The sequence below is a fragment of the Erinaceus europaeus genome, chromosome 12 (assembly GCF_950295315.1).
Source record: "Erinaceus europaeus chromosome 12, mEriEur2.1, whole genome shotgun sequence".
In the NCBI taxonomy this organism is placed as follows: domain Eukaryota; kingdom Metazoa; phylum Chordata; class Mammalia; order Eulipotyphla; family Erinaceidae; genus Erinaceus; species Erinaceus europaeus.
The window spans coordinates 62,385,884-62,397,835 of record NC_080173.1 but is presented as its reverse complement, the minus strand read 5'-3'; the positions used below and the strand labels follow the sequence as shown (position 1 = coordinate 62,397,835).

The 11,952-nt window shown below is 43.4% G+C and overlaps 1 protein-coding gene across 1 annotated transcript in view; it reads left to right on the top strand.

The window, feature by feature from the left end:
• The first annotated feature begins 821 nt into the window (after window positions 1–821).
• The window catches only part of COIL (coilin), a 35,344-nt gene continuing 24,213 nt past the window's right edge, over window positions 822–11,952 (top strand). The window contains exons 1-3 of the mRNA XM_016189818.2: window positions 822–1,104; window positions 8,452–9,526; window positions 9,674–9,760. Of these exons, the coding sequence (XP_016045304.1) occupies window positions 860–1,104; window positions 8,452–9,526; window positions 9,674–9,760 (1,407 nt within the window). The 5' untranslated portion in view covers window positions 822–859. The remainder of the gene's footprint in view (window positions 1,105–8,451; window positions 9,527–9,673; window positions 9,761–11,952) is intronic.

The window sequence follows — 11,952 nt, the reverse complement described above, 5'->3', positions numbered from 1 at the left end:
TTCACAACTCCTAACTATGAAAATGTCAGCTAAAATTATCGGGAGTTGTTAGTTGAAATTCTTTCACACATATGAACAGATATCACAGAAGACCACTAATGTCAAACAACTGTTTGTCCATAGTGATACACAGGCGAGGAATAAAGCAATTTATTTCACTTATGTTCTCTCTCTCTTTGTTTTGTGAGTGGTTTTCGTTTGCTTTTTTAATATAATTTTTATTTATAAAAAAGAAACACACACACAAAAAAGGAAACACTGACAAAAAAAACATAGGATAAGAGGGGTACAACTCCACACAATTCCCACCACCAGAAGAACTCTGTATCCCATCCCCTCCCCTGATATCTTGCCTATTCTTTATTCCTCTGCGAGTATGGACCCAGGGTCATTATGGAGTGCAGAAGGTGGGAGATCTGGTTTCTGTAATTGCTTCCCCGCTGAACATGGGCATTGGCAGGTGGCTCCATACTCCCAGCCTCTCTCTTTCCCTGGTGGGCAGGGCTCTGGGGGAAGTGGAGCTCCAGGACACATTGGTGGGGTCATCTGCCCAGGGAAGTCCGGTTGGCATCACAGTAGCATCTGGAACCTGGTGGCTGAAAGAAGAGCTAACATACAAAGTCAAAGCTTCACCTGCACTATTCCAGCCTTTTAGGCTCATTTACGTTCTTATCTCAATCTGTTGTGAATAGAACTGATTTCAACCAGCCCTGACCGGGCTCCTGCCATTTACGACGCCTGTAGAGCCAGTTGCCACCAGTAGGGGGCGCGCGGCCCCAGGCTGAAGGGGGCGGGCCGCCCGAGCACGCTGCGCGGTAGCGCTGTGGCATCTCCCGGCTTCCGTTGAGCGTCCAACAAGATGGCAGCCTCCGAAACGGTTAGGCTACGACTTCAATTTGACTACCCGCCGCCAACCACCCCGCACTGTACAACCTTCTGGCTCCTAGTGGACCTGAACAGATGCCGAGTGGTCACGGATCTCATCAGTCTCATCCGCCAGCGCTTCGGCTTCAGTTCGGGGGCGCCCCTGGGCCTCTACTTGGCGGAGGGGCTCTTGCCCCCCGGCGAGAGCGCGCGCCTGGTGCGGGACAACGACAACCTCAGGTGCGCTCCTGGCGGGCGGCGGGAGGGGGCTGCGGCCGCGCCGCGCCGCGCCGTGCCTGCGCCTGCGCACGGGGCTCCGGCTCCCTGGCCAGACCTCTGTGAAGTTGCACATGGTGCCGCCCGGAGATTCCGATCGCGCTGCGCGGTCAGGAGTGGGGCTGCGTAGCCACGAGCTTATTTTTTCTCCGGGATGCTTTGTCTGATGGAATCGATTGTTGGACCAAACCCTGTTCTTGAATGTAGGGAGAGCTGGTGTTTCTTTGAGCCATAGCAATGCTCGGGTTCACTTTCTCTGTTCAATAAATAAGTATATCTTTTTATTTATTGATTTATTATAATTACTTTTTTGCTGCTAAATGATGAAGCTCATAGATAGGGGCAGAAATATATATATATATATGTTTTATCTTTTTTTCTTTCCCACCGGAGCACTGTTCAGCTCTGGCTTATGGTGGTGCAGGGGATTAAATCTGGGACTTTTAAAGCCTCAGACATGAGAGTCTCTTTGCATAACCAGTATACTATCTACCCCTGCCCAGTAATATATATTTTATTTATTTATTTATTTTTATTATCTTTGTTAATTGGATAGAGACAGCCAGAAATTAAGAGGGTGATAGAGAGGGAGAGAGACATAGAGACACCTGCAGCACTACTTCACCACTCGCAAAGCTTTCCTCCTGCAGGTGAAGACTGAGGGCTTGAACCTGGGTCTTTGTGCATTGTAATACATGCGTTCAACCAGGTGCACCACCACCCGGCCCCTAGTAATATATATTTTTAAAAGATTCATCTGGGGGCCCGGGTGGTAGTGCTGTGGGTTAAGCATACATGGCATGAAGAGCAAGGATGAGGTAAGGATCCCGGTTCCAGCCCCCGGCTCCCTACCTTCAGGGGGCTCGCTTCAGAAGCGGTGAAGCAGGTCTGCAGGAGTCTGTCTCTCCTCTCTGTCTTCCTCACCTCTCTCCATTTCTCTTTGTCCTATCCATCAACAATGATAGCAAGGGCAACAAAGGGGAAAAAATAGCCTTCAGGAGCAGTGGATTCATAGTGCAGGCACTGAGCCCCAGCAATAACCCTGGAGGCAAATTAATTAATTAATTAATTAATTCATCTGTTTGAGAGAGAGAGCAAGTGTGAATGCACCAGGGCATCACTCTGGTACATGGGTTGCTGGGCATTTAGAGTTCAGGATCTCATGCTTGAGAGTCCAATGTTTTTTCCATTGTGTTACCTCCTGGGCTGCAGCAATGTGGTATTTTGTTTATTTGTTTGCATTAATTTTTCATTTGTGATTAATAATAAACTATAAGATTGTAAGATGACAATATATAGTTTCACACTGCATCCACTGCCAAAGTTCAGTGTCCCCACCCTCCTTCCCAAAGATAATGACTATAGTTCTCACAAGTCTCAGAAACATTTTGCTTGAGGGGCCAGGTGGTGTCATACTAGGTTGAGTGCACATGCTACAGTGCACAAGGACCTGGGGTCAAGCTTCTGGGCCCCACCTGCAGGGGGAAAGCTTTGTGAGTGGTGAAGCAGGATTATAGGTGTGTCTCTCTGTTTTTCTCCCTCTTTTATCTCCCCACTCCCCTGTCTCTATCCAAACAAATAAAGTATTAAAAAAAAAAATGGGACAAGAAAGAACAAAATGCTAAAAAAAAAAGGAAAAAAAATAAATAAAAGAAACACTGCTTGATTCTATTTTTTGCCCCAAATTCTTGTATGTATATCAGATCTCTAGATCCCACATATGAATGAAACCATCTTTTATTGCTTTACTTTAAAATTTTTTTTTCATTATTTATTCCCTATTGTTGCCCTTGTTGTTATATTGTTGTAGTTGTTATTGTTGTCGTCATTGTTGGATAGATAAGACAGAGAGAAATGGAGAGAGGAGGGGAAGACAGAGAGGAGGAGAGAAAGATAGACACCTGCAGACCTGCTTCACTGCTTGTGAAGCGACTTCACTGCAGGTGGGGAGCTGGGGGCTTGAAATGAAATCCTTAACGCAGGTCCTTGCACTTTGTGCCACGTGCGCTTAACCCGCTGCGCTACTGCCTGACTCCCCAATTTACTTATTATTATTTTTTTATATTTTATTTAGTTTTTCATGAGAAAGGTAGGAAGAGAGAGAGTAATGACCAGACATCACTCTGGTACATGTACTTCTGGGGATTGAAGGTGGGATCTCACGCTTGAGAGTCCAATGCTTTATTCACTGCACCACCTCCCAGACCACTATCTCTTTACTTATTTCAATAAACTGAATCACCTCCAGTTCTCTCCATTTTGTCCCAAAGGGCATAATATCGTCTTTTTGGTTGCAGAGTAGTGTTCCATGGAATATATATCTCATAACTTCTTTAGCCAGTTGTCTGTTGATGGACATTTAGGCTGCTTCCACTCTTTGGCTGTTGTGAAAAATTCGGCTATGAACATGGTGTATATGTCCCTCAAATTAGTATTTGGTTTTCTAATGTTAAAAATCTGTTGGGGCCGGGTGGTGGTGCACTTGGTTGAGCACATATGTTACAGTGCCAAAGGACCCGAGTTCAAGCCCCCAGTCCCCACCTGCAGGGGGAAAGTTTCACAAGTGGTGAAGCGGGGCTGCAGGTGTCTCTCTGTCTCTCTTCCTCTCTATCTCCCCCTTTCCTCTTGATTTCTGGCTGTCTCGATCCAATAAATTAAGATTAAAAATTTAAAAAAATACAAAAATATCTCTGACCTCTCAGAGTTTTATTTCTCTTTATTCTACTCCTGATACCTGTATCTTATTTTATCTTGATTTGTATGATTATGTATTTTTGTACTGTGAAGAATGAAACATATATTAAACCAAATCAGATTAGTTACTGTACCTTAAATTTTTTAAGAGGGTGTTTGTAGTATATTTTCTTATCAAAATATGATTGCCTATATCTTTCTCCGGTCACTGAAAAAAATGTGATGAGCCACACAGTTGACTGTATTTAAAGCATAATCTGCACTTTTAGCAGGCATTTTTTAGCATACTTGACATTGAGAAGTTTTAGGTTTCTGTGATTGGACTGCACCTGTTACAGTTGGGCAACAGCAGTGGGTGGTGGTACAGTGACTAAAATGTTGGACTTAAAAAAACATCAGGTCTTGGGGGTTGGGCGATAGCGCAGCGGGTTAAGCGCACGTGGCGCAGAGCGCAAGGACCAAGGACTGGTGGAAGGATCCCTGTTGGAGCCCAGGCTCCCTACCTGCAGGGGAGTCGCTTCACAAGCGGTGAAGCAGGTCTGCAGGTGTCCATCTTTCTCTCCCCCTCTCTTGTCTTCCCCTCCTCTCTCCATTTCTCTCTGTCCTATCCAACAACAAACGACATCAATAACAACAATAATAACCACAACAAGACTACAACAAGAGCAACAAAGGGGGGGGGGAATGCCCTTCAGGAGCAGTGGATTCATGGTGCAGGCACTGAGCCCCAGCAATAATCCTGAGGCAAAAAAAAAAAAAAAACAGGTCCTGAGCTTGATACTCGAGTATCATTTGCCAGAGTGATGCTCTGGTTCTTTCTCCCTTTCTCTATGTGTTAATAGGTAAATCTAGAAAGAAGAGAGAGAAGAGGAGGAGGAGGAGGAAGAGAGAGAGAGAGAAGGAAACAGAACATCACTCTGGCAAACGATAAGTGAGTATCAGACTCAGGACCTGATGTTTTTAAGTCCAACATTTTAGCCACTGTACCACCTCCCACTGCTGTTGCCCAGCTGTAACACATGCAGTCCAGTAACAGAAACCTGAAACTTCTCAATGTCAAGCATGCTCAAAAATGCCTGCTAAAAGTGCAGATTATGCTTTAAATACATAGTCAAGGAGAAGAAGAAGTAGAGGAGGAGGAGAGGAAGAATGGTCTATTGCCAGTTTATGGAAGAACAAAAATTCCTTCCTTGTAGTAAAATAATTTTTGCAAAGATTTATTTATACACCATATTATTGAGTTGCGGTTCAAAAATGAGAGGCAGAGGGCTTGCAAGAAAGCTCACCTGGATAGTGTGTCTTTGGCTTACATATAACCCCGGCTCAAGCCTGGTTCCCACCATGTTGGAAGAAACCTTTGTATTGTGGTACCTTCCCCTCCACCCCCATCTGAAAAAAGTTCATCTGAAGTGATGAAACCCTGCAATGAAAGGAGGGGGAGAAATAAAGGGCAGGAGGGCAGAGAGAGCAAATTCTCCTTTGCTTGGTCTACTCTATTTTATTCTGTTCTACTTTAGGTGAGACCCACCCACATTGGGAAAAGTTTTATTTAGTCTTCTGGTTCAGATGTCAATCTAATCCCGAAACAGGCACACCCAAAGAGTAATGTTTAAGTAAATATCTGGGCCCTGTAGGACCTAATCAGTCAATAAATAAAATTGCTTTTTGTTTGTTTTTTGTCCCCTCTAGGGCCATAAAGCATTCATCATTTGACACCCCTGGCCAACATCTTTTTTCCCCCCTTCTGATAGGGAGACAGGTACAGGAGACACAGCAGCATGAAGCTTCCCGTGGTACCATAGCACTCTGTCCTATATCGTTTGACAGGGACTTGAACCTAGGTTGTGTGCATGGCAAGGCAGAGACATCCTACCAGATGAATTCTTTTGCCCACTTGTAAAATTAATAGTCACAAAATACCATGGACTTGTTTGTCTCTATCCCAGATAGTATTTCTCTAAATTGAAACTATATATATAATACAGTTTTTTTTTAAGCAACCTAGAAGAGACTATAGTCTATATTATGCATGTACAAATCTCTGGTGCTACATTAAAAGAACAAGCAGCCTCCATTTAAAAACAGAAATGGGGGCTAGGCACCGGATTAAGCACACAGAGAACAAAGCGCAAGGACCTGGGCAAGGATCCTGGGTGCCCCTGGCTCCCCACCTGCAGGGGGTTCGCTTCATAAGCAGTGAAGCAGGTCTGCAGGTGTCTCTGTCTCTCTCCCTCTCTGTCTTCCCCTCCTCTCTCAATTTCTCTCTGTCCAGGCAATTTCTCTCTGTCCCTAGTGTTAACTCTGAAGGGGGAAAAATGTTTTGTTTTTTTTTTAATTTTTATCTTTATTTTTTTATTGGGTAGAGACAGCCAGAAATCGAGAGGAAGGGGAGGATAGAGAGGAAGAGAGACACAGAGACACCTGCAGCAGTGCTTCACCAATCGTGAAGCTTTCCCCCTACAGGTGGGGACCTGGGAGTCACACCTGGGTTCTTACACATTGTAACGTGCGCTCAACCAGGTGTGCTACCACCCAGACCCCAAAAATGGGTTTTTAACGTTAATACCTTTCAGGTAGGAAATATCGGCGTAATAGAAAGATTGTGAACTTTGAAGGTAAATTAAGATTTGGTCCCTGGCTTCACAAGTAGTGGAGCAGTGCTGCAGGTATCTCTCCTTTCTTACCCTCCCCACTCTCTCATTGGTAAATAAATAAATAAATAAATAAAATTTAAAAAATAAATTGCTAAAATACACACATTACAGTGTAAGGACCCAGGTTCAGTCTCCTGCAGGGGGAAAGTTTTGCAAGTGGCAAAGCAGGGCTACAAGTGTCTCTGTCTCTCCCCCTCACTACCTTCCCCTTCCCTCTCAATTTCTGGTAGTCTCTATCCAATAAAAACAAGTAAAATAAATAAATAAAAAGTTAAAGTTCAAATTCCATTTTTGCTTACTAGCTGAAGATTTGGGGCAAGTTACTTGTCTGAACTGCAATCTGTTCATAATGAGAGAGAAAATGTATAGAAAATGTTTGAGATTGGATGGGGGTAGATAGTGTAAAGATTATGTAAAGACTGATGTCTGAGGCTCCAAAGTACCAGGTTCAAGCCCCTGTACCACAATAAGCCAGAGCTGAGCAATGCTCTGGAAAAAAAAAAAAATTTAAAAAAAATGTCTAAAAGGTGGCCGGGTAGTAACACGGATTAAGTGCACATGGCGCAAAGCGCAAGGACCAGCATAAGGATCACGGTTAGAGCCCCAGCTCCCCACCTGCGGGGGAGTTGCTTCACAAGCAGTGAAGCAGGTGTTTAGGTGTCTTTCTCTCCCCCTCTCTGTCTTCCTCTCTTCTCTTAATTTTTCTCTGTCCTATCCAACAACAATGACAGCAATAACAATAATAATAACAGTGATAAACAACAGGGGCAACAAAAGGGGGAAAAATAGCCTCTGGGAGCAGTGGATTCGTGGTGCAGGCACCTAACTCTAGTGATAACCCTAGAGGCAAAAAAAAAAAAGTCGGTGAAGTAGGTCTGTAGGTCTCTGTCTTTTGCTCCCTCTCTCTGTCTTCCCCTCCTCTCTCCATTTCTTTCTGTCCTATCCAACAACAACAATAAAACAAGGGCAACAAAAGGGAATAAGTAAATAAAAATTAAAAAAAAAACTTTGGACTCTCATGCATGAGGTCATGAGTTCAATCCCCGGCAGCACATATACCAAAGTGATGTCTCTCTCCTATCATTTCTCATGAATAAATAAATAAAATATTTTTAAAAATTAAAATGTTTAGGATTCAGCCAGTATTCAGTAAATTATACTAATCCTTTGAGTGTTGGCAAAATAGCTCACTTAGTGTGCTACTGTGCCATGTGCACGACCCAGGTTCAGGCCCAGTCCCCACCACTTTGAAGGAAGCTTGGATGCTGTGATTTCTTTCCTTTCCTCCTCTACCCCTCTCATCTCCATCTATCCTGAAAGCAGTCAACCTAGAACAGAAAAGTCCCAGCAACAACAAAAGAAAAAGCATAGTGATTTGAAAGTTGACCACAGTGACGCCATGTAGGGAATTTTGTCAGAATGTCTTTTGTTCTTAAATGACTTGACTTTTTTTTTTTTTTTTTTACCGGTTTAAACAATACAAGGCTTTATTAGGGTGAAACAGGTGAAAGACGAAATAAGCAATTGTCATCAGGGGTTAAGAGTACAGTACGCTAGGTCCTTAAAGTCTGAGTATAATTATCTAAAGTTCAGTCCCATAAGATAAACAATTATCAGCTGAGGTATAGGTTGCTAATGGCTGGAAGAGTCTTAAAATTTCTTTATTGGGGAATTAATGTTTTACATTCGACAGTGAATACAATAGTTTGTACATACATAACATTTCCCAGTTTTCCATATAACAATACAACTCCCACTAGGTCCTCTGTCATCCTTCTTGGACCTGTATTCTCCCCACCCACCCACCCCAGAGTCTTTATGCTTTGGTGCAATATGCTGACTTTTCTTTTCATTGATTGGTAGCAGTAAAAGATTGAACTTATTAGTGTAAGACCATGTACTAGAGCCAACATGCTTGTGAATTACTCATTCTGGTTTTTTTTTTTTTCTCTCCTTTTCATAGAGTTAAACTAGAAGAGAGAGGAGTCACTGAGAATCCTGCAATAGTCAGTTGTAATGATAATACACACGCACTACCTAGAAAAGCAAGGAAGCGGGCACTTAAGCTGGAGGAAGATGAAGAAACTGAATTAGGTAACAAAAATCCAAAGAAGCACTGGAAGAAGCAAGAGAACAATAGTAATAATGATCTAGAATCCAGATCTGTCACAGATCAGAGTGTGAGGACAAAAGGCAAGAGGAAAATCAAAGCCACATGTAAGGCTACAGACGATGAGGAAGAGACCAAAAGGAAAACACCAAAGAAAAGAGAGAAACGTGAATATAAGAAACAGACAAGAATCTCAAAGTCTTCTAAAGCACTGATAGCAAAAGATTGGACTCTCCAGAACTATAGTCCTCTAAAAAATACTCCTTCTAGAAACAGCAGCCTTGCAAAAGCCAAAAGGAAAGGTGGCTCGAGTATTTGTACAAAGGGTAGTCCCAGTTCTTCCACAGACTCTGAGTCTTGTACGGAGTCAGTCAGTGATGGTCACAGCAACGCCAACTTGGAAGTCAAAAATTCCTCAGAGAAAATCCCAACTGAGTTATCAAAGGATGCACCCTCCACAAAAAATGCAAACAAAGTGGCGACCAAAACTTCCCTTAATTCTACTCCTGCCCAGGGCAAAACAACCAGACCATCATCTTCTTGTTCAGATTCTAGTTCGGGGTCAGATGAACAATGTATGGTGACAAAGAGCAGCTCAGATGGTGTAGCAGGCTTCTTAAAGACAGTAGGCCTCTTTGTGGGAAGAAGTTGCTCAGTTTCTGGACCAACTGCACAGCCTCCAGTTGCTAGTGGATGGAAGTTCCCAGATTTAAATGATGGCAAACAGGCTCTTGGCCCTCCACCCAATGTGACTCTTCCCATCAGTTTGGGAAGAGGATGGGGTAGGGGAGAGGAACTTTTTTCTTGGAAGGCAGCCAGGGGTCGGGGTATACGTGGGAGAGGTCGAGGACGAGGACGAGGACAAACTGTCTCCAATATTTTAAACAGAAATACTGAAAGTCAAAAGCAGCAGCAACTAAATGAAACGGTAACAAACTCATCAGCTATTATCCAGGTAAATACTCTTTCTTGGTTGCTTACTTCCTCCCCTTTCTTCATGTAAATATCTCATGTTGATGCCTTGGATTCACATTTTCTCAGCGCTAGTAAGAGTCACATGATTAATGTTTTTCAGAATCCTGTAGAGATACAGAAGAAGGACTACAGTCTGTTACCTCTCTTAGCAGCTGCCCCTCAAGTTGGAGAAAAGATTGCATTTAAGGTACGTTTTAATTTTTTTTTTGCCTCCAGGGTTATTGCAGGGGCTCGGTGCCTGCACCATGAATCCTCTGCTCCTGGAGGCTGTTTTTCCCATGTTTGTTGCCCTTGTTGTTGGGCTTGTTGTAGTTGTTACTGTTGTCATAGCTGTTGTTGTTGGATAGGACAGAGAGAAATGGAGAGAGGAGGGTACAACAGAGAGGGGGAGAGAAAGAGCAAGACAGACACCTGCAGACCTGCTTCACCGCCTGTGAAGGGGCCCCATGCAGGTGGGGAGCTGGGGCTCGAACCGGGGTCCTTATGCTGGCCCCTGCGCATTGCGCCACGTGGGCTTAACCCGCTGCACTACTGCCCGGCTCCCTTTAATTTTTTTTTAAATGTTTTTATTTGGGAGTCGGGCGGTAGCACAGCGGTTAAGCGCAGGTGGCACAGAACACAAGGACCGACGTAAGGATCCGGGTTCAAGTCCCCTGGCTCCGCACTTGCAGGGGAGTCGTTTCATGGGCAGTGAAGCAAGTCTGCAGGTGTCTATCTTTCTCTCCCCTTCTTTGTCTTCCCCTCCTCTCTCCATTTCTCTCTGTGCTATCCAACAACGAAGATGTCAATAACTACAACAATAAAACAATAAGGGCAAAAACAAAGGGAAAATGAATAAATAAATATTTTTTAAAGTTTTTATTTATTTATTATTGGATAGAGACAGAGAAATTGAGAGGGAGAGATAAAGAGGGACAGAGACAGAGGGACACTTGCAGCCCTGCTTCGTCACTCGTGAAGCTTCCCCCTGCAGTTGGGGACCAGGGGCTTGAACCTGGGTCCTTGCACACTGTAATGTGTATTCTCAACCAGGTGTGTCACCACCTGGCCCCTCCCCTAAGGCACATTTTAAAACAATAGTGGGAGCTGAAAGGTAACTCTCTTGGTAGGGCTTGTACTTTGCCATGCATGCTGTTTGGCTTGGAGCCCCAGCCACAGAATGGGAATGCCACAGAACCAGGAGAAGCTCTGGTTTTGTTGTTTCTCTCCCTCTGACTGCCTGCATATCTGTCTATCTGTATGTCTGTCTGTCTATCTTTACAACAACTACAACAAAAAAGATTATAATAAACCTACTCAGAATAAATATATTACAGGTCAGATTAAATGTATTTACAGAAATCTTTCCTGGGTCCTATCTTGTATTGTCATGCTTAGCATGTAGTAAATGCCCAGTAATTCATTCTTTCTTTCTTTCTTTCTTTCTTTCTTTCTTTCTTTCTTTCTTTCTATTTTTTTTTACCTTTTTTTAAAAAAAAATTTATTTATTTATTTTCCCTTTTGTTGCCCTTGTTTTTTTATTGTTGTTATAGTTATTATTGTTGTTGTTATTGATGTTGTCATGGTTAGATAGGACAGAGAGAAATGGAGAGAGAAGGGGAAAACAAAGGGGGAGAGAAAGATAGACACCTGCAGACTTGCTTCACTACCTGTGAAGCGACTCCCCTACAGGTGGGGTGCTGGTGGCTCAAACCGGGATCCTTACGCTGGTCCTTGTGCTTCATGCCACGTGCGCTTAACCCGCTGCGCTACCGCCAAAACTCCCTCTATTTTCTTTTCTTTTCTTTTTTTTTTTTTAAGATTGATTTATTTACTTAGGAGAGAGAGCAAGAGCAGCACTCTGATACTTGTCAATGCCAGGGATTGAACTGGGACCTCAAACTATAGAATCCAATGCTTTATCCACTGTGCTACCTCCCCGGCCGGTGATTCTTTGCTTTTTATAACTGATCTTGTTTTGTTTTTTAAACTTAAATTTTTATATTTTATCTGTTTACTAGATAGAGACAGAAAATTTGAGAGGGAAAAGGGAAAGAAAAAAGAGACACCTACAACACTGTTTCACCACTTGTGAAGCTTTCTCCCCGTCGATAGCAACTGGGCCACCATGAGCCTACTGAGCTCTACTGGGTGTGCCACCAACCAACCCTCAAGTAATTGTTCTCTGAATGAAGAAAATAATTTAACTTGGTGTCTGGAATGTAGAAAATGCTCAATGAAAGAAACTTTACTTATCACCGAAATAGCCCAAAGAAATGCTTCCTGCTGGTACCCTGTTTTGCCATGGATTCACGGTAGGACTCCCAGAGTGGTAGGATGAACACCCAGATACTGAAGCATTTTCTGGGGATAGACGAGAGAAGCCTTAGGACTTGTGTA